This window comes from Tamandua tetradactyla, chromosome 17 (assembly GCF_023851605.1).
Source record: "Tamandua tetradactyla isolate mTamTet1 chromosome 17, mTamTet1.pri, whole genome shotgun sequence".
Taxonomy (NCBI): Eukaryota; Metazoa; Chordata; class Mammalia; order Pilosa; family Myrmecophagidae; genus Tamandua; species Tamandua tetradactyla.
The window spans coordinates 3744976-3771050 of record NC_135343.1 but is presented as its reverse complement, the minus strand read 5'-3'; the positions used below and the strand labels follow the sequence as shown (position 1 = coordinate 3771050).

At 39.4% G+C, this 26075-nt stretch overlaps 1 protein-coding gene across 1 annotated transcript in view; it reads left to right on the top strand.

The window, feature by feature from the left end:
- The first annotated feature begins 1603 nt into the window (after positions 1 to 1603).
- The window catches only part of TMEM131 (transmembrane protein 131), a 249430-nt gene continuing 224958 nt past the window's right edge, over positions 1604 to 26075 (top strand). The window contains exon 1 of the mRNA XM_077133816.1: positions 1604 to 1784. Coding sequence (XP_076989931.1) covers positions 1604 to 1784 — 181 coding nt within the window. The remainder of the gene's footprint in view (positions 1785 to 26075) is intronic.

Sequence of the window (26075 nt, the reverse complement as noted above, 5' to 3'; positions counted from 1 at the left end):
CTCAGTGCACTCAGTTATATATTCTTGGGCTTGATATCTTCAGGGGATTAAAAGCTCTCTAAAAATCTCTTGCCTTATCTATCTATCTATTTCTATCTATGGAAAAGCCAATTTAGAGATAATTATATGGGGATTTTCCTATTTTGTTACATCAAGAACAAAATGTGAATCAATTTTAACACTAATATTCAGAAAAATAAAACTGCTTTTAAATCATGAGGGTAAGATCATTTTCAAGAGCATACATTTAACTGCTTGACTACTGCATAGGTCACGTTGAGCTCCTTTTGCAAGTCTTTCTGAAATCTTATTTTCCCAGGTGGTTGGTTCTACGATGCATTATGGGCTTGGCCTGAAAAATATATTGATTTACTCAACAGATTTGCTGAGCAAAGTAAAATGGCTGTGGGCTAGGACGTAGGGGAAGTTTCTAAAATATGAGAGACAGGGCCCCTCCTCGAGACCCTCGTAGTCTTGCAAAGAAGAAAAACCACGTATACCCAGAACCTCAAAGCAGCCGGAAAGGGCTCCAAGAGGGGCAGCTGTGGGGCTCAGAGGCTTGAGGTGGCCTCGTGAAGGAGACTAGAGGCGAGGGTGCACGATCTGGGCCACGAAGAGGTGAGCAGAAACGTCTTAAGACTCATTCCACGACGGAGAAAGTCAGTGCGGCCAGGCGACGTTTTTCCGAGGGCGGTCCGTCCTCTCCCTCCAGGCTCACCGCGGCTCTGTGCACGCGCAGAGAGGAGATCCCGCCGCCCAGCGGGCCCAGCCCGGGGCGCGAGGCTTCCAGCGAAGGCACTGAATCAGCCCCGGGGCATTCGGAGGCGCGCCCGGGAGGAGTCCCTGGAAGGATTTTCCGGGCGGGGTCCCTGAGACGCCCTCGCTGGGCAGGTAGTGCCGGGCGACGGAGGAGACCGCGGACGTCGGAGGAGCAACCAGCTCACATCTGCCGGAGCCCGGCACCTGGGAGGAGCCGCATCCGGCCCTGGGGGCCCCGCCCACCCTCCACGCGGCTGCGCGGCCAGGCCTCCCCGTCTCCACGTGACCTCTGTCACCCACTTCACGAAGCGCGCGCGGCCATTATAAGTCCTGGCGACCAAGCCGGGCCCTGCCTCCCTTCTCCTCCCCCGCGGGGCAGCGGTGGCAGGTCGGGGTTGTGCTGTTTCCAGTCCCGCCCGCGAGGCTGTGGGTCTCCGAGAGCGGGACAAGGAGCTCGGCCCCGCGGACGCCGGCTCGGACCGGCCGCCTGGCGGTCACCCAGGGTTCAGGAAGGCGGGGGCGGTGCCAAGGGCCGCCCCGCCCCTCAGGCCAGCGCCCTGGGCCCCCGCGGTCCCTGCCCGCTTCCAGTATGGCCGCCCGCCGCGCTTGACCCGCGGCCTCTCGGCTTCGACTCGCTGCGGGTGATGGCCAGGCCGCGGCCGTGACTGACACTCGCGCCCTCCCGCACGCAGCGACCCGGACCCGCGCCCCGAGCCCGAGCCCCGGGCCCGCTGTCGCCCCGCCACCGCGGCCGGAGCCCCGACCACGGCTCCCGCGCCGCCGCCGCCGCCTCGCCTAGAAGGCCCGCGCCGGACGGAGAGCGCGGCGGCCCGGGCCGGCAGGGATGGGCCAGCGGGTGACCGGAGGAGCGGCCGGAGCCGCCTCCGCCCCCACGTCCGCCGGCGCCGCTGTGGAGCCCGCGGCCGGCCGTGGCGGGGGCCCGCGGAGCGCGGCCGCCGGCCTCCTCGGAGCGCTGCCCCTGGTGATGAGCCTCGTCGTGGCCGCCGCGCGGGCCGAGAAGGAAGGTGGGTGTCGCCCGGCCGGTGTCTCGGGCCGGGCCCCGCGGCTGTCAGCCCGGGTCGGCGGGCTGGGCGCGGGGCTGGCGGGGAGGCCGGGGGGCCGGGGGGTTCCCGCAGCCCCCTCGCGCGCCCCGGCCCCGGTCACTGCCGTTTCGGAACTTGCCCGAGTTGTCCTGCCTTCCTGCCTCCCGGCCCAGCGCCGAGCGGGGCGTGTGGTCAGCCCTGACGGGGGCGAATAGCAAATGTTCGGACGCTTTTTTGTTTTCGGTTGCGATTTTAATAACGGCTTTGCAAAACGGAGCTCACTCTGAAGTGTAGTGAAAACAGCGCGCGGCTTCCATAATTTTGCTTTGAATTTATTCACACATTTCTTTGGGGCTGTCTGGTCGATTCTTCAGCTTTCCTGGTCAGTATCGCTTTGCAGCATTGATGGTCGTTTAGGTTATTAACCACAAATGCAATTCCACTTAGCTCTGTGGTAAGCTACTGAAAGCCCGTTTACGTTTTTTGAAAAAATTCTTTTAAGGGACTCAGTTCGGTTCCTCTATCTTTGACGTGAAAGATGTTAAAAACAAATGTCAGGTTTCTAGTTCGCAAACTTTGACCTGTAATTTGCAGATGAGGGCTGTCCTCTCTAAAAAAAAAAAAAAAAACCCTTCTTTATCGCATGACTTCAAAAGCGGCACTTACTTCGTGATCTAGAAGACCAAATCTGTGTGTTTTTGTGGGTACTACCTGTTTTTGAGTCTAGGGAAACGTGGGGTGATCGCGGAGCCTTCATGATGAAATCACCAAAAGTGAATGGTTTTTAAAAGGTTCAGTAAAACTTGGCTAAACTGTCACTACATAAAATAGTTTCTTTCCACAGTAACTGTAGGATAATGTTGTACTTTATGACTAGAGGCACTTGTTTTTTTCCTTGTTATGGAGGCAATCGCAAATGCAAACCAAGTTAGTGTTAAAGTGCAGATGTACTGTAAGTTACTGTTTATTTTTGGTTAAGACGTTGCATTCCCTTCTTTAACTCCATAAGCAACCTTAGTTTGGGTTAACACAGATGCCTGTTATTCAGGGAATTGCCCTCTATAGAAAGGATTAGTTGACAGCGGCTAGATTGTTTCCAAAATGAAGTACCGCTGATCTAGGACTGGTTAGCTCTGGGGTTGTTGTGGCCCATCTTTGGCTCCGGAGCTGCAGCTAAATTTGAGTGTTTTCATCTGTGGTTGTGGTGCCCGGTACGGTCTGGTGTGTGCGGCTGGCGTTCGGTGAACCTGGAAGGTAGACTACGTTAACGGGTGTATCTCCCTGAATTGAGAGGAACCTATGTCCTTGCTATTTCCCAGCACCTGGCCAGGCACACAGTAGGCCCTGAGCATGGGTTTGGGTGAATGACTGTCAAGGGCCATTAGCACACAGGAAAATGAAATAATCGTCAAATCTAGTAAACCTTTAGGTTTGTACTATCATTCTATTGATGCTTATTTTTTTCACCAGACAGTTTATATGCTAATTCTCTGGCTGCAGTTCAGTAAACAAACCCTGAATTTGAGAAATGCCAGCCTGAAATTACTTGCTAATTTGTCATTTGCATAGCTTATATGTTTCCTTGCACGCTTTCCTATTCATAGGTGTGCGTGAGAGCTGGTGGCAGAGAATACCTGTCAGGATGTATAGTATGCGCCGCGATTGAATCAGTCCATGGTCCTCGTTGCTGAATCGGACATCTTTTGTGGTCCATGCTGTATCTCAGTGAACAATATGTGCAAATTAGCTATTCAAGATATTGATAATTTTCATTCTCCTGTAGAACGTAGGCTTCTGCCCGTGATAGCTTTTACTTGGATCTGGTTTTAATAAAAATTTCCACAAAGGTTATCTCCAGAAAGGGCCTGTGCCTTAAACCTTCTTGCCGATCAGAATCCAGTATTGGTTTTGTTTTGAGTGATAGGTGAAATGAAATTGATTTTCTTACATGATTGTGACGCCACAAGTTTGGCATTTGATGGGACACTGATGTAGTGTTTGCTTCAAAAGGGTGCTATTGAGTTTTTACAGCAAGTTTGCGGCACGTTTGTGAAGATAGCCAAGTTCAGTTTGTCTCTTTAAATCCTGAGGGTTTTTTGCATCTATTTAAGTAGTATAAACTAGTTTAATTTTTCAGAGTTAAGATTTATTTCTAATTTCAATGATGGTTGTCTGAGTATTTTGTATGTTTGTATATTTTTCCTCTATTGCTGCAGAATTTCATGAGAAAACCTGCAAAAAAACTTATCATCTGAATCAAAGCAGCAGATATAATTTGATTGTCTAAAGCAGTTTTTCATGTTTGACTAGAGGTTAATTTTCTCGGGTCTGCCACGTGAGCCATTCCTCTTAACATCTATAAGCCTTAACATCCATCTTAACTTACTTCGGGGCGTGTTATCACTAGTCTAGGGGAGAGGGCCATGGTGGATGTTTTGGCTGCATTTTAAAGTTTGTAAGTACTTTGAAAGAGTTGCCAGAGGTGAAAGTTACTATAATTAGTACACATAACAATCTCTGGATTGGCATCAAGGTTGAGGCTGATGTCTCGATTTTGGGAATAGTGAAAATTCATGTATAGATGTACATGTGTGTGTAATGAAAAAATATATAAATATAGAGTGAAAATGTGTGGGTATGTATATTCAACCTATAATTTTTAATGGCCTTTTGAATTATAAATCAATTCATTATGTGCAAAAATGGAAAGTTTTTTTTTTTAAAGCATCATGCATCGCATAATGTATTTTCATTGTGAAATGGGTTTTGGGAAAGCATGGTGCTTTTTCATTTATTATAAATTTAAAGGTAAAGTTTATACCTAGTAAATATAAACTTGGATAAATTTTCAGGAATATTTTAGGCTGTGACAACTTAATTTACAGTTGAATTTGTTTACCAGCATGCTTTGCTTTTTTTGCGCACTTTTTTTTTTTCTACAAAGGACAGGAACAAAGGATTTAGGGATAAAGGCCAAAAGAAAAGAGATAGAAACCAAACAGTGATTTGTCTTATGCTGGTTGAATTGATTAGGAGGGGCATTTACTTTTTCTTTATTAAATTCTTGTTTTATGATGTAGAAGTATTTTAAAAGGCCATTTTCTTGAGAGTGTGGTGTTTTAATCCTCTGTGTGGGGATAGGGTGGCTGCCTTTTAGTTTAGGGCCTATTGAATAGAACGTGAATAAGTGCTGGACTGATGAGCTATTGGCTGATTGTGGTGGCTTGCTTTTGCTAAAAGCGGTTCGGTACTATCCTGTAGTTGGAAAAAGTGACCTTTTTTTCCCCTTGCCCATGACTGATTCCCTCCTTTTTGTCTACCTTACGGTAGATCCTCACAGGTACCTCCCAAAAAGATCAGCTTTGAGAGTAGATGTGAAATCATCTAATTTGTTATCATGTGGGGTAGCAATAAGCCAATACTTTTGGGTGGTGGTGGAAAGAAGGTCTTTGCTGGGGTGCTTATGTTTTAGAAATTCTCTTCCAACTGCGTGACTTGAGCTTTCCAATTGGCTTTGGAAGACCAGCTGGATTTTCCTGTACTGTCTTTCCTGAGCAGCATCAGGCACTGCTGAGAGCTGCTCCTTTGAACTTTTCTCCCTTGGTTCCTCTGATTCTGTCCCTCTTGGTTGTCATCCTGCCTGGTTGTCAGTCCCAGCTCTCCCGCGGCCCCTTGGTCAGCAGCCTACTGAACATGGTCCAGGGTAGAATTTCCTTGTTCCACTTACAGGTTCCCAGTTTTTAGTAAGGACACGGTTATTCTCCCTGCCACATTGCTTAGCTTTTATCCTTTCCTCTTCACCCTGTATATCTAGTTAGTTACCAGTTTTCTGCACCCACAGTCCAAACTCTCTCCAGCAACCCCCCAGGGAGGGGCTTGGGGAAGGACGGACTGCAATAGGTACTCACCTCCCAATTTTCCCTCTTTCTTTCCAGTCTTGCCATCTCTCAGAACTTGGATTGTCTCTGTTAACTCATCATTCATTTTGGCAGTTAGTCATGTACTGCCTTGTTGAGCTCCTTAAATTATTTCGTGGATGCCATTCTTCATTCAGACTGGAATTTCTCCACCCAGTTTTGAATGCATGTACATAGTAGGCACTCAGATTTGAGAGAATGAAAAGGTTTTGAATCAAAGTTTGCTTAAAATGACTTTCTCCTCCCCTTCTCACTCTTCAGACCTGGGTGGGACTCTGAACTTTGATGTACATGTCATTAGGAAATCAGCTATAATAGCTAGCACATGGGCCAGCGCTGCTTTTTTTCTTCCCCACATGATTCTTTCCCTTGTAACTAAAATGAGTAATAAATACCTGTCTAAACCATTACTTTAGTAACTTGTGGATTTTAGAATTTTAAAATCTTCATAAAACCTCAATCTGAAGACCAAGAAACTGAAGCCCAGAGAGGTGAAGTAGTATTCCCAAGGTGTAGAGTGGTAAGTGGTGCTTGCAGGACTCCAGTCCAAGGTGTCTGGTCCCAGAGCCAAACTGTACAATCTATATTCCACGTTTTTGTCTCACTAATGACCTTTTGGGTATTTCCTCCAATATTGGACCCAATTCAGGATCATGCACTGCATTTATTGTCATGGTGTCTTCTGTTTCTCTTTTTTTAAATTGTGAATACATACGTAACTTAAACTTTCCCACCTCATCTACTCCTAAGCATGCAGTTCACTGGGATTAATCACATTCCCAGTGTGGTGTTTAACTGTCACCACCGTCCGTTACCAGAACTTTTCCACCATTCCACGCAGGAGCCCTGCGTCCATTTTGCATCAGCTCCTCATTCTGCCTCTACTCCTATGACGTCCTGAACCTGTACTCTACTTTCAGTCTCTGTGAATTTGCATATTCTAGTTATTGCATGTCAGTGGAATCAGACAACATCTGTCCTTCTGTGTCTGGCATATTTTACTAAACGTGATGTCTTCATGGGTTATCCATGTTGCAGCCTGTATCAGAATTTCATTCATTTTTTTGGCTGAATGATATTCTGTCAAATGTATACAGCATATTTTGTTTTTTCTCATTCATGGATTGATGGACGCTTAGGTTACTTCCGTCTTTAGGCTGTTGTAGGTAAACCTGCTATGAACATTTTTGTACAGATATTTGCATGAGCCCCCGCTTTCATTTCTTTTGGTTATATGCGTAGAAGAGGGATTGCTGGGCTTTATGGTAATTTTATATTTAACTTTCTGAGGAACCACCAAATTGTTTCCCACAGCAGCCGCACCATAACATTCCCACCATGTTACCAGCATCCATTACCAAGACTTTTCCATCATTCAGCAGTGTACTATTTCTCTGCAGCCTCTCCAACACTTGTAACAGTAGCCATTCTAGTGGGTGTGAGGCGGTCGTTTATTGTGGTTTTCTTTTACAGTTCCCTAATGGCGAGTGATGCTGAGTATCTTTTCATGTGCTTATTCGCCATTTGTTTATCTTTGGAGAATGTCTATTTAAGTACTTTGCCCAATTTTAAATTGAGTTGTTTGTCTTTTGTTGTTGAGTTGTAGGAGTCTTTTTATATTCTGGATATTAAACCCATATCAGATAGCTTCCAAATATTTTTTTTTTTTTATTAATTAACGGAAAAAAAGAAATTAACCCAACATTTAGAAATCATACCATTCTACATATGCAATCAGTAATTCTTAACATCATCACATAGATGCATGATCATTGCTTCTTAGTACATTTGCATCGGTTTAGAAGAACTAGCAACACAACCGAAAAAAGATATAGAATGTTAATATAGAGAAAAAAATAAAAGTAATAATAGTAAAAACAAAACAAAACAAAACAAAACAAAAACCTATAGCTCGGATGCAGCTTCATTCAGTGTTTTAACATGATTACTTTACAATTAGGTAGTATTGTGCTGTCCATTTTTGAGTTTTTGTATCTAGTCCTGTTGCACAGTCTGTATCCCATCAGCTCCAATTACCCATTATCTTACCCTGTTTCTAACTCCTGCTGGACTCTGTTACCAGTGACATATTCCAAGTTTATTCTCAAATGTCGGTTCACATCATTGGGACCATACAGTATTTGTCTTTTAGTTTTTGGCTAGACTCACTCAGCATAATGTTCTCTAGGTCCATCCATGTTATTACATGCTTCATAAGTTTATTCTGTCTTAAAGCTGCATAATGTTCCGTCGTATGTATATACCACAGTTTGTTTAGCCACTTGTCTGTTGATGGACATTTTGGCTGTTTCCATCTCTTTGCAATTGTAAATAACGCTGCTATAAACATTGGTGTGCAAATGTCCGTTTGAGTTTTTGCCCTTAATTCCTTTGAGTAGATACCCAGCAATGGTATTGCTGGGTTGTATGGCAATTCTATATTCAGCTTTTTGAGGAACCGCCAAACTACCTTCCACAGTGGTTGCACCATTTGACATTCCCACCAACAGTGGATAAGTGTGCCTCTTTCACCGCATTTTCTCCAGCACTTGTCATTTTCTGTTTTGTTGATAATGGCCATTCTGGTGGGTGTGAGATGATATCTCATTGTGGTTTTGATTTGCATTTCTCTAATGGCCAGGGGCTTCCAAATATTTTTTCCACGTTTGTGTGTGTGTGTGTGTGTGTGTGTATTTTTTTTTGCATGGGCAGGCACTGGGAAACGAACCTTAGGTATTTTTGTATTGTTTAATCATGTCTTGCTCATTTTTTCCAGTGGTGTTTGAATTTTTCTTTTTGCCTTAAGAAAAGCAAAGATTTAATATTCTTCCAAGTTTTCCTTTGGTTTTCATTTTCTGTTATTATTTTTACATTTATATGGCCAAATTTGTTCTTTATGGCTTCTGCCTCTGTCATGCCTAAAAAGCCCTGCATAAAGATTAAATATTCATTTGTATTTTATCTCCACGCTTCTAGTTTAAAATTCAGGTCTCTAATTATTTTAGATTATATGGGTACAGGTAGGTGCTTTTAAATTAAAAAAAATTTTTTTTAAATGATTAGTCAGTTGCATTGATACCATTTATTGAATTATACAATATGTCCTTCTTTTTCAAATTTTCTTTTATACTTAGATCTGTTTCTTAATATTTTTTACCCCCATGGCTTTATTTGTATATTTGTTTTAAATTTGTTTTGAGTAATAAAGCTTTATTCATATATTTGTTAGCTAGTTTGGCTGGCCATCCCTGTGCACCAGAATATTATTCCAAAAGCATTTTTCGGTATCTATTTTAATTCGTTCTATATTTAAATGAACCGTAAAGTCATTTTATGAAGAAAATGTAAAATTCCTATTTGAATTTTTATCAGAATTATATTAAAATAATTTAGGTCATTTTGGGACTTGTTGACATCATTATGTTTTCTATTTCATTTTCCTTTCTTGTATGTGTACATGTGTATTATAAATCCAAAATGACTGAATAACAACTTAGTCATACATGCGCATTTATGTTTGACAATATCATTGCGTTGGCCAGAGCTTCTAGAAAAATGTTGAATAAATAAGAGTGGTAGAAAAGCAGGTATCCTTGGTTTTTTTCTGGTCTTAAATACTTTAGTATTTCACATTGGTTGAATTTAGATGTTCTTGAAGATAGTAAGTTTCTTGTATTTTAAGAGTTTTAGTTGTAAACGTTATTAAGGATAAATGTTACATCTTATTAAGTGACATTGTTTTATGACACTATTTTAATCTGTTGATTTTGGCTTTTTCAAGTACAGCATTTGTTATCTTAGCTCAGCTCCAGAGAACTGTCTTGCTTAATTAAGCCATGTTTCTGTTTCCTCTAGAAAACCTATCCATTGATGTTCCCTGGACTTGGCTACTCACAGCTAACAGGGCACTCTCTAAAACACTTCTCTATAGATGATGTGTATTTTTCTATTATTTTTTCTCTTTTGAAAGGTATTTTGAAATATTTTAGATTTTGCATAAAGCTACCAACGAGACTGTAATATCCTATAGAATAATGATAAAATAATTCAGTTAGGTAGCAGAATTCATCTACAGAAATCAATAGTTTACATCTACACAAAAATAACTAGATAGGAAATATAATGATAGTAAACATTCCATTTACAAGAGCAACAACAACAAAATACTTTTAATTTTTTTTTTCTTTTTGCATGGACAGGCACTGGGAATCGAACCTGGGTCTCCAGCATGGCAGGGGAAAACTTTGCCTGCTGAGCTACTGTGGCCTGCCCAACAACAAAATACTTATAAGAATAAACTTAACAAGAAATATGCCAAGTCTAATTAAGAAAATAAATAAACATGCAAGAATAGCTAGAAAAATGCTGAAAAATGAAAAGTTATGAGAGGTGACTATCACAAGCAATTATTAAAACAAACTCTAAAACCATGATGTATTGGAAAAAGTATAGCACTGATGCATAAATAGGTTAGTGGAACAGAAAGTCCAGAGATACCCAGGTGAATGTGGTGTATGCTGAATGTCTCCTTTCCTTCTGGGGGACTGGAATTTTGTCATGTGCCAGGCATAGGTTTCTTACGTATCTGGCCCCAGAACAAACCTTGGACCCTGTATTAGTTTCCTTTTGCTGCTTTAGCAGTTTATCACAAACTTGGTGGCTTATAACACAAATTGTTCTCATAGTCTGGAGGGCAAAAGTCTGTAGTTAAGGTGTTGGCTAGGTTGTGTTCCTTCTGGAGGCTGCAGAGGAGAGTCTGTTTCTTTGCCTTTTCCAACTTCTAGAGACCTCCTGCATTCTTTGGCTCATGAGTTCCTCACGTCACCCCAGCATCTTGCTTCCCTCTAGCTTCTGGCTTCCATTGTCATATTACTGCTGTCCCTCTTATTTTCTGCCTCCCTTTTATAAGGACCTCCATGGTTATGCCCACCCAGATATTCCGGAATCCTTAATCACATCTAAAGCTCCCTTTCCACATAAGGTGACATTCCAGGTTCTAGAGCTTAGGCCATGGCACCTCGGGGGGCCATTATTCCAGCTGGCCACAGACCTTGAGTCCAGTGAGCATCCCTAGTAGAAGTGACACCGAAAGCACAATCAACCAAAGGAAAAAATGAAGTAGACATCATCCAAATTAAACGCTTGTGCTTCAGAAGGACTTAATCAAGAAAGTTAAGACACCCATAGAATGAAAGAACATTTTTGCAAATCATTTATCTGATAAGGGACATTACTTTAGAATAAACAAAGAACTCTTAAAAGTCAGTAAAAACAGACAAGTCGAGGGATCTGAATAGCCATTTCTCCAAAGATATACACATAGTCAATAAGCATATGAAAAGTTACTCAACATTATTAGCAATTAGAGAAATGCAAATCAAAACCACAGTGAGATACCACTTCATACTCACTAAATGGCTAGAATAAAAGAGACAGATAATAACAAGTGTTGACAAGAATGTGGAGAAGTTAGAACTTCATAAGTTCCTAGTGGGAATGTAAAATGGTACAGATTCCTTGGAAAACAGTCCAGTAGTTTCTCAAAATGCTAAATATTGAGGTACCACATGCTTCAGCAGTTCCACTCCTAGATATACATATACATGTATATATATATATATCTCCAAGAGAAATGAAACATATGCCCATAACAAAAATCGTATAGGAATTTCTTGAAAACGTTATGCTAAGTGAATGAAGCCAGTCACAAAACACCATATATGACTATAAAACTCATATGAAAGGTCCAGAATAGGCAAATCTATGAAGACAGAAAATAGGTTGCCTGTAGTGGGGGAGGAGGGTATGGGGAGTTACTGTAAATGAGTTGGGTACAGAGTTTCTTTTGAGGGTAAAAATGTTCAGGAATTAGTGGTGGTAGTTGCACAATGCGGTGAATATATTTAAAATCATTGAATTGTTTGCTTTAAATGGGTGAATTGTATTTGTAAATTATATCTCAATTAAGCTGTTATAAAAAGTTATTTAAAATTGAGAAATACCCTTTTCACTCAAGTAAAAAATTAAGTATACCATTTCTCACTTATCTGACTGGCAAAATTTAAAACCTTGACAACATACTGTTTTGGTGAGGCTTTGGAAAAGCAGGCACCCTCACGCCTTGCTGGTGAGAATGCAAATAGTTGTAACCTAATTGGAAAGAAATTTGGCAGGGTATCTTAACAAAACTACGTACGTATTTATAATTTTAATTTTGCAATCCCATTTCTAGGCAATGACCCTGGAAGCTATACTTCTAACTATATCAATATGTGCAAGGTTATTCATTGCACAATTGTTTGTAATTGTGAAATGTCAGAGACTGCTTAAATGCCCATACATAGTTGAATAAACTATGTACATCCATCTAATGGATTATTTTTTTGCATCTGTAAAAAAGAATGAGGAAGATCTCTAGAATCTGATAGTCATTGATTTCCTGACTATATTGCCGAAGGAAAACGGCAGGGAACAAAAGAGTATATATATAGTATATAGAGAGTGCTTTGGTTTGCCAGGCTGCTGTAGCAAACACAGTGCAGTGGGCTGGCTTCATCACAGGTTTGGAAGGCTGGAAGCCCTAGATCCAGGTGTCGGCCAGGCTTGCTCTCAAGCCTGTGGTGTTCTGGGGCTGGCTTGCCACAACCCATGGGTGCCTTGGCTTGCATCTCTGCTTCCCGTGTCATGGAAATCTGCCTACTTTTGTCTGCTCTTCGGATTTTTATTGACTTCTGTCTTTTGTCTTCTCGCTGTGTCCTTCTTGGACTTCTGGCTTCCTGTTTCTTTTCTTAATACGACTTTTAGTAATGTGGATTAGCACCTACCCTGATTCAGTTGGGCCACGCAACTAAAAATAGCATCTTTGAAAGGTCCTGTTTACCCAAGAGTTCACACCCATGGAGCACAGACTAAGATTAAGATCATGCCTTTTGTTGGGGTACATAATTCAGTCTACCGCATAGATTATGCTATCACTATAAATTTCTGTGATGATGATGATGATTATTTTGGTGTATGGCTCTATGGAGTTTTGCAGATGTATGCATTTGTGTAACTGTCACCAAGATACAGAACCGTTTCATCACCTCAAAAGACTTCCTCGTACTATCCCTATATGATCACACCTTTTATCTCTCTCTAACTCCTGGCAACCACTGGTCTGTTCTCTGTCAGTGTTGTTTTCTCTTTTTGAGAATGCCTGTTTTGGTTTGCTGAAGCTGCTGAAATGCAGTATGCCAGAAATGGATCGACTTTTACAAAGGGAATTTATTAGGTTACAAATTTACAGTTCTTAGGCCTTGAAATTGTTCAGTTTAAGGTATCAGGAGGGAGATACCTGGACTCTGAAGAAAGTCGGGACACCTCTGTCAGCTAAGACACGTGACTGGTGTCTCCTAGTCCTTGTTCCCAGTTCATTGCGTTCAGCTTCTGATTCAGTGGCTTTCCGAGTGTCTGTGGGTCCTCACTTAACTTCTCCAGGGAAAATGGTGCATTTCCTCTCTTACTTTCTTTGGCTTTCTCCAGGTTCTGGCTATTTCTCTGAGTCCTTGTTTAGCATCTCCTGGAATATTTCTGTCTGTATCTCCAAATGTCTGTGTCAAGAGTTTTCTTCAAAATGTCTCCCTCTTAAAAGGACTCCAGTAAATGGATTAGGACTCACCTTGAATGGGTGAGGTCGCATCTCCATGGAAACAAGCTAATCGAAAGGTCCCACTCAACAATCAGTGTGCTCTCACAAGATTGGATTATAAGAACATGCCTTTTCTGGGGTACATAACAGTTTCAAATCAGCACAATGCCGTATAAATGAAATCAGACAGTTTGTATAGTTTTAAGACTATATATATATATTTTTAAACTTTTTTTGTGTGTGCTGTATGATGGGGGTCACATTTCATTCCTGTTCCATATGAGTGTCCCTTTATTGCAACATTTGTTGAATTTTTGTTTGTTTGGTTTTTTGTTTGTTTTTTTGCTTGTTTGTTTGTTTGGGAAGTGCATGGGCCAGAAATCGAACTGGGTCTCCCACATGGCAGGTGAGAATTCTACCACTGAACTTCCTTTGCACCCCTTCTTAACTTTTTTTATTGTGAAATATAACATATATTTCAAAAAAGCAATAAATTTCCAAATAAATTTTAACAGGTAATTGTAGAACAGATTTTAAAAGATTGGAATGGGTTACCGTTCCATGATTTTTTGTTTTTTCTTCTGGCTGCTCCAAGACACTGGAGACCAATAGAAATATCAATATATTGATTTAGCAGTCATACTCGTTTGTTAAATCCCATCTTCTTTGTTATACTCCTCCTTATCTTTAAATAACATATATACATAAAAGTAATACATTTCAGAGTACATCGCAAAAATCAGTTGTAGAACAGATTTCAGAATTTAGTATAGGCTACAATTCCCACAATTTTAGTTTTTTTTTTTTTAATTTTTTTTATTAATCAAAAAAAAGAAAAGAAATTAACACAACATTTAGAAATCATTCCATTCTACACATGCACTCAGTAATTCTTAGTATCATCACATAGATGTATGATCATCATTTCTTAGTACATTTGCATCGATTTAGGAAAAGAACTAGCAAAACAGCAGAAAAAGATATAGAATGTTAATATAGAGAAGAGAATTAAAATAATAATACTAATAAAAAATATATATATAAAAAGGAAAAAGAAAAAAACAAAAACAAAAGATACAAACAAACAAACAAAAAACTATATTTCAGGTGCAGCTTCATTCAGTGTTCCAACATAGTTACATTACACTTAGGTATTATTGTGCTGTCCATTTTTGAGTTTTTGTATCTAGTCCTGTTGCACAGTCTGTATTCCTTCAGCTCCAATTACCCATTATCTTACCCTGTTTCTAACTCCTGCTGGTCTCTGTTACCAATGATATATTCCAAGCTGATTCTCGAATGTCGGTTCACATCAGTGGGACCATACAGTATTTGTCCTTTAGTTTTTGGCTAGACTCACTCAGCATAATGTTCTCTAGGTCCATCCATGTTATTACATGCTTCATAAGTTTAGTCTGTCTTAAAGCTGCATAATATTCCATCGTAGGTATACGCCACAGTTTGTTTAGCCATTCGTCTGTTGATGGACATTTTGGCTGTTTCTATCTCTTTGCAATTGTAGATAATGCTGCTATAAACACTGGTGTGCAAATGTCCGTCTGTGTCTTTGCCCTTAAGTCCTTTGAGTAGATACCTAGCAGTGGTATTGCTGGGTCGTAATCCATTCTGCCAGTCTATGTCTTTTGATTGGGAAATTCAGTCCATTAACTTTTAGTGTTATTACTGTTTGGATAATATTTTCCTCTACCATTTTGGCTTTTGTATTATATATATCATATCTGATTTTCCTTCTTTCTACACTTTACTCCATACCTCTCTCTTCTGTCTTTTCGTATCTGATTCTAGTGCTCCCTTTAGTATTTCTTGCAGAGCTGGTCACTTGGTCACAAATTCTCTCGGTGACTTTTTGTCTATAAATGTTTTAATTTCTCCTTCATTTTTTTTTTTTTTTTTTTTTTTTTTGAGAGGGAGGAAAGGAAGGAAAGACAGAGAAGGAAGGAAGGAAGGAAGAAAGGGAAACATTTTTAAACATTTTCTTGTTTTATTATATTTTGTTTGTTTGTTTGTTTTTTACATGGGCTGGGGCCGGGAATCGAACCGGGGTCCTCCGGCACGGCAGGCAAGCACTCTTGCCCGCTGAGCCACCGCGGCCCGCCCTCCTTCATTTTTGAAGGACAATTTTGCTGGATATAGAAGTCTTGGTTGGCAGTTTTTCTCTTTTAGTAATTTAAATATATCATCCCACTGTCTTCTAGCTTCCATGGTTTCTGCTGAGAAATCTACACATAGTCTTATTGGGTTTCCCTTGTATGTGACAGATTGTTTTTCTCTTGCTGCTTTCAAGATCCTCTCTTTCTCTTTGACCTCTGACATTCTAACTAGTAAGTGTCTTGGAGAACACCTATTTGGGTCTATTCTCTTTGGGGTGCGCTGCACTTCTTGGATCTGTAAATTTAGGTCTTTCATAAGAGTTGGGAAATTTTTCAGTGATAATTTCTTCCATTAGTTTTTCTCCTCCTTTTCCCTTCTCTTCTCCTTCTGGGACACCCACAACACGTATATTTGTGTGCTTCATATTGTCATTCAGTTCCCTGATCCCCTGCTCAAGTTTTTCCATTCTTTTCCCTATAGTTTCTGTTTCTTTTTGGAATTCAGATGTTCCATCCTCCAGTTCACTAATTGTAGCTTCTGTCTCTTTAGATCTACCATTGTAGGTATCCATTGTTTTTTCCATTTTTTCTTCTTTGTCCTTCACTCCCATAAGTTCTGTGATTTGTTTTTTCAGATTTTCTATTTCTTCTTTTTGTTCAGCCCATGTCTTCTTCATGTCCTCCCTCAATTTATTGATTTGGTTTTTGAAGAGTTTTTCCATTTCTGTTTGTATATTCAGCATTAGTTGTCTCAGCTCCTGTATCTCATTTGAACTATTGGTTTGTTCCTTTGACTGGGTCATATCTTCAGTTTTCCGAGCGTCATTCATTATTTTCTGCTGGTGTCTGGGCATTTGATCAGATTTCCCTGGGTGTGGGACCCGGCTGGTTGAAAGGTTTTTCTGTGAAATCTCTGGGCTCTGTTTTTCTTTTCCTGCCCAGTAGGTGGCGCTCGTGGCGCTCGTCTGTCTGCGGGTCCCACCAGTAAAAGATGCTGTGGCTCCTTTAACTTGCCAATCCGAATCTCGCAGTCGGCCCGGGAAACCGCGCGTGGAGGAGGGGGGGGTCGCTGGCCACCGCGGCTTGGGGGAGTGCTGGTCCAAATTGTCCAGCTGGCCCGAGACGCCAAGCGTGGCGGGAGGGCCCCACTATCCAACGTTCCCAGTCAGACCGGGGAGCCACATGCGTGGAGGGGACCCCAGTTGCCAGCCACCCCGGCCGGGAAAACGCGCGCCCCTCGGGTATCTCACCGCAGCGGATTCTCCCTGCCCGTTCAGCCGTTCCAGAATGGGGTACGCTGTCTTTTGGTCTCTGTCGTGGCTCCGGGAGCTGTTTCGTATTGTTTCTGTTTCTTTAGTTGCTGTTCTGGAGGAGGAACTAAGACCCGCGCCTCTTACTAAGCTGCCATCTTCTCCGGAAGTCTCTAATTTTAGGTTTTTACTTCTAGCTACTCTAAGGTACTGAAGGCTAAAGGAAATATCAGTATAATGATTCAGCACTTATTCTCATTTGTTAAACCCTACCTTCTCTGTGTAACTCCACCATCACCTTTGCTCTTTCCCCCACAGTTTAGGTGTATTTGGGCTACTCCCATTCTAACTTTTTCATGTTGGAAGGGGCTGTCGATAATATGGGATGGGGATGGAACTAGTTGATGTTCTGGAAGGCTGGCCCCTCTGCATTTCAGGACCTTTCTGGTCCAGGGACCCATCTGGAGGTTGTAGGTTTTGGATAGTTCCCCTAGTGGATGGAATCTTTGTAGAATCTTATATAATGCCCTACGTATTTTTTAGGATTGACCAGAGTGGTTTTAGTTTTGGTTTGATAAGTTATGATAGGTAGCAGTGTCTAACTGGAACATGAGTCAGAGTGATGTTCAGTGTCGCTCCTCCACTCTAATTGAACTCTTTCAGCCACAGATACCTTATTTGCTACACTTCTCTTCCCCCTTTTGGTCAGATGGCATTGTGGATCCTATCGTGCCAGGGCCCGGCTCTTCCTTGGGGTTCATTTCTGATGTCCCCAAGGTAGACTTTATGATTTTGAGACTGATTTCTTTCATGTAGCCTAATGCCTTTGAGATTCACTCGGCTTGTGTGTATCAGTAGTTAGATTATTTCTCCTTATTGCCAAGTAGTATATCATTGTATGGGCATACTACAATTTGTTTATCCATTCATTTGTCGATGAAAATTTTGGTGGTTTCTCTTTTTTGACTATTACAAATAAAGCTACTGTGAACATTTGTGTGTAAGTCTTTGTATAGACATGTATTTCATTTTCCCTTGGGTTAATACTTAGGAGTGGAATTCTTGGATCGTAGGGCAGGTTTATGTTTTAACATTTTAAGAAACCATAACCTGTTTTCCAAAGTGGTAGTATTGTTTTAGATTCTCACCGGTAGTGTATGTGAGTTCCAGTTCTCTGCCTCATTGACAACATTGGTTGTTAGTCAGTCTTTTAAACCTTGGCCATTTAATAGATATGTAGTGGTATCTTATTTTTATTTTATTTCTCCAATAACTAATGATTTTGAACATCTTTTCAGGTACTTATTCACCATCCATATATCTTTATTGGTGAAGTGTCTTCAAGTATTTTGCCCATGTTCACATTGGGTTATTTGTTGTGTTATTGAAATTTGAGCGTTTAAAAAATACATAATTTGGATACAAGTCCTCAAAGAAATATGTATTTGTACAGATTTTTTCCCAATTTCTGGCTTTTTTTTTTATTCCTTTAACACTGTCTTTTGAAGAGCAAAAGTTTTAAATTGATGAACAAGTTTATTCTATAAACCTTAATATAGATCGTGTTTTTGGTATCATATCTAAGAAATCTTTGCCTAACTCAAGGTCACAAATACCTACTCCTGTGTTCTCTTCTAGAAGTTTTGTAGTTTTAGGTTTTCATTTAAGTCTCTGAGCCATTTTGAGTTAATCTTTATATAGGGTCTGAGATACAGATCCAAGTTTATTATTATTTGCATATGAATATTCATTTGTGCAGTATTTTGAAAAGACTATTCTTACCCCAATGTGTTATCATTGCACTTTTATTGAATATTAATTGCCCATATATGTGTAATTTTATTTCTGGCACCTTTCTTCTCTTCCATTAACGTATTTGTCTGTGTTGACGCCTCTACCATCTATCGTGGTTACTGTAGCTTTATAATAAGTACTGAAGCAGATTGGTTTAATCCTCCAACTTTGTTCTTCCTCAGTGTTGCTTTGCCTATTCACATTTCTATGTGAATTTTAGAAAAAGCTTATCTATTTCTGGAACAAAACCTGGTAAGATAATGATAGGGATGGATTGCTTTGGATGTTTAGATCAACGGGGGGAGAATTTACTTCTTTACAATATTTGGTCTTTGGACTCATGTACAAGGTATATTTTCTCCAGTTATCTAGGTCATCTTTAAGTTCTCTCAGTGGTTTTTGTGGTGATCAGGGTACAGGTCTTTTACATCTTCTGTCACATTTATCCTTATGTAGTTCATATTTTTGATACTCTTGCAAATGGTGTTTTTTTTTGTTTTGTTTTGTTTTTTACATGGGCAGGCACCGGGGAGTGAACCTGGGTCTCCGGCATGGCAGGTGAGAATTCTGCCACTCAGCCACCATTGCACTGCCCTAAATGGTATTGTTTTTTAAATCACAGTTTCCAGTTGTTCATTGCAGTATATAGAAATAAATTTACTTTTGTTTATTGATCTTTTATTCACTAATCTTGCTAAACTGACTTCTAATAGTTTTTCTGTAGATTCTGTTGGATTTTTTACAATGATAATCATATTGGCTGTGAATAAAGACAGTTTTACAACTTCTTTTTTCAACCTGGATACCTTTTACTTTTCTTGCCAGATTACACTGACTAGAACCTACCATACGTTGTCGAGTGGAAGTTGTGAGCGTGGATATTTCTGTATTATTCATATTCTTAGGGGAAGCAAACATTCAGTCTTTCATAATCAAATGTTCACTGTGGGTTTTTTGTCAATGCCCTTTATCAAGTTGAGGAAATTTTCTTCTGTTTCTGGTTTGATCAGAGTTTTTAACAAGAATGGATGTTGAATGTTATTAAATGCTATTTCTTTGTATATTGAGATGTTCATAGATATATTTATACTATTGCTGTTATGGTGAGTTATCAATGTTGCATTTCTTTCTTTGTCTTTGAATATTTTGTTGGATTTGTTCTGCCCAAATTTCGTTTAGACTTTTATGGTCATAAGAGATACTGGTCTGTTTTCTTATAACGCCTTTTTTTTTTGTATTAGAGTAATGCTGGCCTCATAGATTGAGAAGGATTTCCTCCATTAAACGTTTTTTTTTTCTTTTGTGAGCGTGTGTATGGAATTAGTATTATTTCCTCAATTAATGTGTGGTAAATCTTACCATTGAAGCCATTTGTGGGGAAGATTTTTTTTTTTTTTTTTTTTTACATGGGCAGGCACCGGGAATCAAACCCAGGTCCTCTGGCATCGCAGGCAAGCATTCTTGCCTGCTGAGCCACCGTGGCCCGCCCTGTGGGGAAGTTTTTAACCACAATTGCAGTTTTTAAAGATAAAGGGCTATTCATGTTTTGTATTTCTTTCTGAGTGAGTTTTGGTAATTTATGTGTTTCAAATAATTTGATGATTTCATTTGAGTGGTCAAATTTATTGTTATAAAGTTGTTAATAATTTTCCGTTATTGCCTTTATTTTTGTAGAATCTGTTGTGGTGATACTTCTTTCATTCCTGATTTATGTATTTTGCGTCTTCTTTCTTTTTTCCTGATCAGTCTAGCTAGAGGTTTATCAATTTTAATGAACTTCTCAAAGAAGCAGCTTTTGGTTGTATTGATTTTTCTTTCTTTTTTTTTTTCCTATTTTCCTTGATTGTCACTTGGATCTTTATTTCCTTTCTCCTGCTTACTTTGGGTATAATTTGCTCTTCCTTTTCTAGTTTCTTAATGTGGAAACTGAGGTCTTTGATTTGAGGCCTTTCGGGATTTAACAAGGATCTTTCTGTTATTGATTTTTAATTTAATTCCATTTTGGTGAAAGACCATACTTTGTATGACTTGAATCCTTTAGAATTTGAGACTTTTTTTATGGTCTGGTATTTGGGCTATTTTTGTAAATGTTCCATGCTCCCTTGAAAGAGGTGTGTGTTGTGCTGCTGTTGGGTATTCTGTAAATGTCAGTCAGGTGGCGTGGCCAGTAGGGTTCACATGTACTGATCCTTGCTAATTTTATGGCTTCTTGTTCAATCAGTTGTTGAGAGAGGAGTAATAGAATTTCTGACAAGAGTTATGTATTTGCTTATTTTTCGTAGAAGCTCTCTTTGTTTTTGTTTTATGTATTTTGAGGCCCTGTTATTAGATATATAAAATATGTTCAGAATTATTTTGTTCTCTTGATGAATTAACCCTTTATCATTATGAAATGACCTTCTTTATCCCTGGTCTTTGCTTTGAAATCTGCTTTAAATTTAGTCACTCTAGATTTCTTTTTTTTTTTTTTTGTATGCTTTATGGTGGGGTCACATTTTGTTATTTTTCCATGTGAATATCCAGTTATTGCAGCACCATTTCTTGAATTTTTGTTTGCTTGTTTGTTTTGTTTGTTTGTTTTGCTTGTTTGTTTTTTTGGGAAGTGCGTGGACCGGGAATCAAACCCGGGTCTCCGGCATGATATTAGCTTTCTTTTGACTCATATTAGCATAGTATGTATTTTTTCTGTTTGCTTTTAACCTGTTTGAGTCTTTTTACCTAAAATACATATTTTATAGGCAGTGTAGAGTTGAGTAACACTCTTATCCTATCTGATTGTGGTGATTAGACCAGTTAGATCTAATATAATTATTGATATGGTTAGGGTTGAGTCTGTCATCTTGCTCATTGTTCTCTTTGTCCCATCTATTCTTTGTTCCCTTTTCTTTTTTTCTGCTTTCATTTGGATTAATCAATTACTTTCTATTTTATTTTCCTCTCCTTTTGGCTTATTAACTATAGGTCTTTGTTTTGTTGTTTTGTGGTTGTTTTAGGACTTATAGTTATACATCTGTAATTTATCACAGTCGTCCTTTGTGTATTTTATTTTACATGTTTTATACTCCACAATACATTATTATCTGTCAGTGATCTTTGAAAAGATTTTAATGAGACTGACATTAAATGCATTTACATGTAGGTAATAATTAACGTGTAGTTACCATTTAGATTATCATTCTTTTGTATGCTCATATTTTTACCTGGTGTAATTTTCCTTCTGCCTGAAAGCTTTCCTTTAGCATTTTTTGTACTGCAGGTTGTCTGGAGAGTAATTCTTTCAGCTTTTATGTCTGAAAATGGCTTTATTTTGCCTTTGCTGTTTTGTGGTGGGTGGTTGTGCATGAGGTGTGCCTTTGCTTTTAAAAGATACTTTTGGTGGATATAGAATTACAGGTTGACACAGGTTTTTTCTTCTTCTGTTAGTACTTTAAAGATGTTGCCTCTACTCTCTTCTTACTTGAGATGTTTCCTTTGGAAAATCTGAGGTCATTCTTAATCTTTATTCCTTGTATATTACATATGTTTTTTCTCATTGATGGTTGAGATGTTCTCTTTATCTGTGGGTTTTGGCAGTTTGACTTTGATGTCCCTTAGTTTTTTTCATGTTTCTTGTGCTTAGGGTTTTTTGAGCTTCTTAAGTCTGTAGAGCTATAATTTTGAGTTTGGGAAGTTTTCAGCTATTATTTCCTTAAGTATTTTTTCCTGTTCTTTATTCTTCCCCCCAGTTTGGGGACTCCAGTTTTTGATTTATTGGACAGCTTGAACTTGTCCCACAGCTCACTGTGCTGTTGTTTGTTTTCTTTGTGTATTTCATTTCGTTTTAGACAGGTCCAATTGTTTCTGTCTTTAAGTTCACTAGTCTTTTCTTTTGCAATGTCTTAATCTACCATTACTTCCATCTAGTGTATTTTTCATCTCATACACTGTAGTTTTCATCTCTCAAAATAGATTTTGGTCTTTTTTTTTTAATATCTTCCATTACTCTACTTAGTGTTTTGAACATACGAAATACATTTAGTGTAATTATTTTATTGTCTTTTCTGCTGCTTCTAATTTCTGTGCCAATTCCGGGTGGTTTCAATTAGTTATTTTATTATATTAAATCATGTTTTCTTACCTCTTCGAATGCCTGGTAATCTTTGACTGGACAGCAGACATTGTGAATTTTATCTCTTTGGATGTTGGATATATTTATATTCCTATAAATATTTTTGAGCTTTGTTTTAAGACAGTGAAGGTTCATGGAGACAATTTGATCTTTTTGAGTCTAGCTTTTAAGATTTTTTAGGTGGGTCTGGAGCGGTGCTCAGTCTAGGGCCAGTTTTTCCCACTGCTAGGCAAGACCTTCCTGAATAGTCTAGGTAATGTTGCAGGGATTTTATTTATTTATTTATTTTCCCTGTTTAAGTGTTTGGAACAGGCACTATTCCTGACCCTGTGCCAGGCACTGTTTTCTCTAATTCTTTTGAATAATTCTTTCCCTGGCTTCAGAGAGCTACGTCTACAATGTGCTGATCAGTACTTCATAAATACTTCAAGGGGATACTCTGTAGCACTCTCCTTTATGGTATTCTGTCCTACAGACTATTATTGTCTTGCTTTTTCTGGAGTCTCGAATCTGCTAGGGCTCACCTTGTTGGTAGCCTGGCTCTTGGGGATTGCTTTTCTTTGTTGTCTGATGTGGAGGTTTTTTTTTTTTTTTTTTAAACTTTTTTTTTACTGTGAAATAAAACATATATACAAAACAGCAATAAAATTCCAAGTACATTTTAACAAGTAGTTACAGAACAGATTCCAAAGTTTGGCATGAGTTACAGTGACAGTTCCACAGTTTGTTTTCTCCTTTAGATGCTCCAAGACACCAGAGACCAACTGAAATGTCAGTAGAATGACCCAGCAGTCACACCTAATTTGCTAAATGCCGTCTTCTCTGTTACAGTCCTCCTTCTCATTGAATGACATTTATACATAAAAGCAATAATTTCAAAGTACATCACAACAATTAATTGTAGGATAGATTTCAGAGTTTGGTATGGGTTATAATTCTGCAATTTTAGTTTATTATTTCTAGCTGCCCTAAGATACTGAAGGCTAAAGGAAATATCAGTATAATGATTCAGCACTTATTCTCATTTGTTAAACCCTATCTTCTCTGTATAACTCCACCATCACCTTTGCTCTTTCCCCCACGCTTTAGGGGTATTTGGGCTATGCCCATTATAACTTTTCATGTTGGAAGGGGCTGTCGATAATATGGGATGGGGATGGAACTAGTTGATGTTCTGGAAGGCTGGCCTCTCTGCATTTCAGGACCTTTCTGGTCCAGGGACCCATCTGGAGGCTGCAGGTTTTGGATAGTTCCCCTAGTGGATGGAATCTTTGTAGAATCTTACATAATGCCCTAGGTGTTCTTTAGGATTGACAGGGATGGTTTTGGTTTTGATTTGGTAAGTTATGATAGCAGTGTCTAACTGAAGCATGTGTAAGAGTGACATCCAGAGTAGCTTCTTGACTCTATTTGAAAAAAGTATCTGTCAGCCACTGATGCTTTTTGTTACACTTCTTTTCCCCCTTTTGTTCGGGGTGACATTGTCGATCCTACGGTGCCAGGGCTAGGCTCATCCCTGGGAGTCCTCTCCCACACTGCCAGGGGGACTTTCACCACTGGATGTCATGTCCCATAGAGCGGGGAGGGCACTGATTTCACTTATTGGGCTTAGAGAGAGTGAGGCCACATCTGAGCAACAAAAGAGGTCTTCCAGAAGTAATCTTAGGCACACCTATAGGAAGGCTAAGCTCCTCCGCTACATAAATAAGCTTCACAAGAGCAAGCTTCAAGATCAAGGGCTTGGTCTATTGATTGATTTGGGTTTCTGCAATGTTTGACATATATTGGGAATTTCCCTGGTGGCAAAGTTTAATAGTTCCATATTTTTACTTCCATCCCTCAAGGGACTTTGCCAGTACTTTTTGGTTCTCTGCTTAATATACTCTGGGATGTATCCAGGATTGTATTAAGCTTTACAGGATTAAAGGCCTTCATTCTTATTCTGGGCTTCCTTTGTTTGGGTTGTTTAAATGATCTATCTAGAAAGTTGAGTTAGATGATGTGCTACAAAATTTAGGTTCTGGAAAAAAATAAACCTTTCTTTCTTTGGTCTCATAGTTTAGGTCAAGTTTTAAAATACAGACAATGTCTTCCTTACCCTTTTATTCTTAATTACCTTAATCCCAACCTGATCAGCTTTGTTCTTATCTCTAAATATCAGGTTATACATATATAACCCAGCCTCTCAAAGTCCAGAAATAATAATTACCACTCTGGACTGTGTGACTGCTATAAGAGCTTACAATCTAAGCCCCATTTTTCTTGTAAGTATTTTCTAAATGAGACTGTACAATATTTGCTCTTTTGTTTTTATTTTGCCTCACCAGATGTCCCACAGGTTCATTCACAACATTGCATGCCTCACAACCTCCCTCCTCTTTGTAGCAGTACAACATTCGATCATATGTGTACACCATTGTTCACCGTTCTAATTCTCAGTCAGTGCACCCTGCTGAGCATCTTCTTTGAAAATAGAATAATGTTTTCCTCCCTTTCTCTCTGGATAATTGTGAAGTAGGATTGAGAAGTTGTGAGGTTTAGTCTTTATAAAGTGTAAAATGCTATAAAATTAACCAGTTCTTTATTTAAAAATAAATACTACTACTTAAGTTTGGCAATCTTTACCTTATTTTTCTTTAGACTGATGGTATTTTATGCACAGCATTCTTAATAGTATTGTCGGTTTTAAGATTTTAGACTTAAAGAACTTAGTTGTATGGTATTTAATTTCTATGCAGCACCTGTATGCTAATGAATATTAGGTTTTTAAAATCTTTTTTATTTTGAAATCATTTCAAACTTCAAGACAGCTGCAAAAGTAATACAAAACCAATACAGAGAACCCCAGTACACCTGTAGCCAAGGAGTTAGGATTTACAAATGATTATAATTACTGAATCATTATATAGATATTTATTTTTTACTTTCTAGTATATTAGAATAGCCAGAGGAAAATACCTGAAATTCCCGAAAGGTGGCCCAGCAGCCTTGATCTTTGATAATCATTGAATAACTAACTACATAGCCTTTAACTCGTGATTTAAAGACCTTGTGACTGGCCCTTGTTTATGTCCCCTAATTCTGTTTTTCAACTTTAGAGTCTTATCACCATAGATAGTCCCTATTGTTAATTAATGAAGGAACTGGAGTCAGCCCAGAACTAATCCATATCAATTCCTAAACGATCTTACTAATAAGCATGTAATGAATTTGCACACGCTGAAGAGTTAGATTCCCTCAATTATATCATCTAGAGCATTGTGCTCATTATCCTGAAACCTGCCCATCTTTGATCCTGTAAAATTACCAGAGCTACTGGAGTGCAGAGAGACAAATTTTTAGGTCAGTAGGCTTCTGATCTCCTGCTTCACACTTAGCATAAATTCTTTCTCTCTTTGAAATCCCAGTGTCTCAGGAATTGATCATTTCAGGGTACTGGGCAGTGACCCCCCCCCCCCCCCCC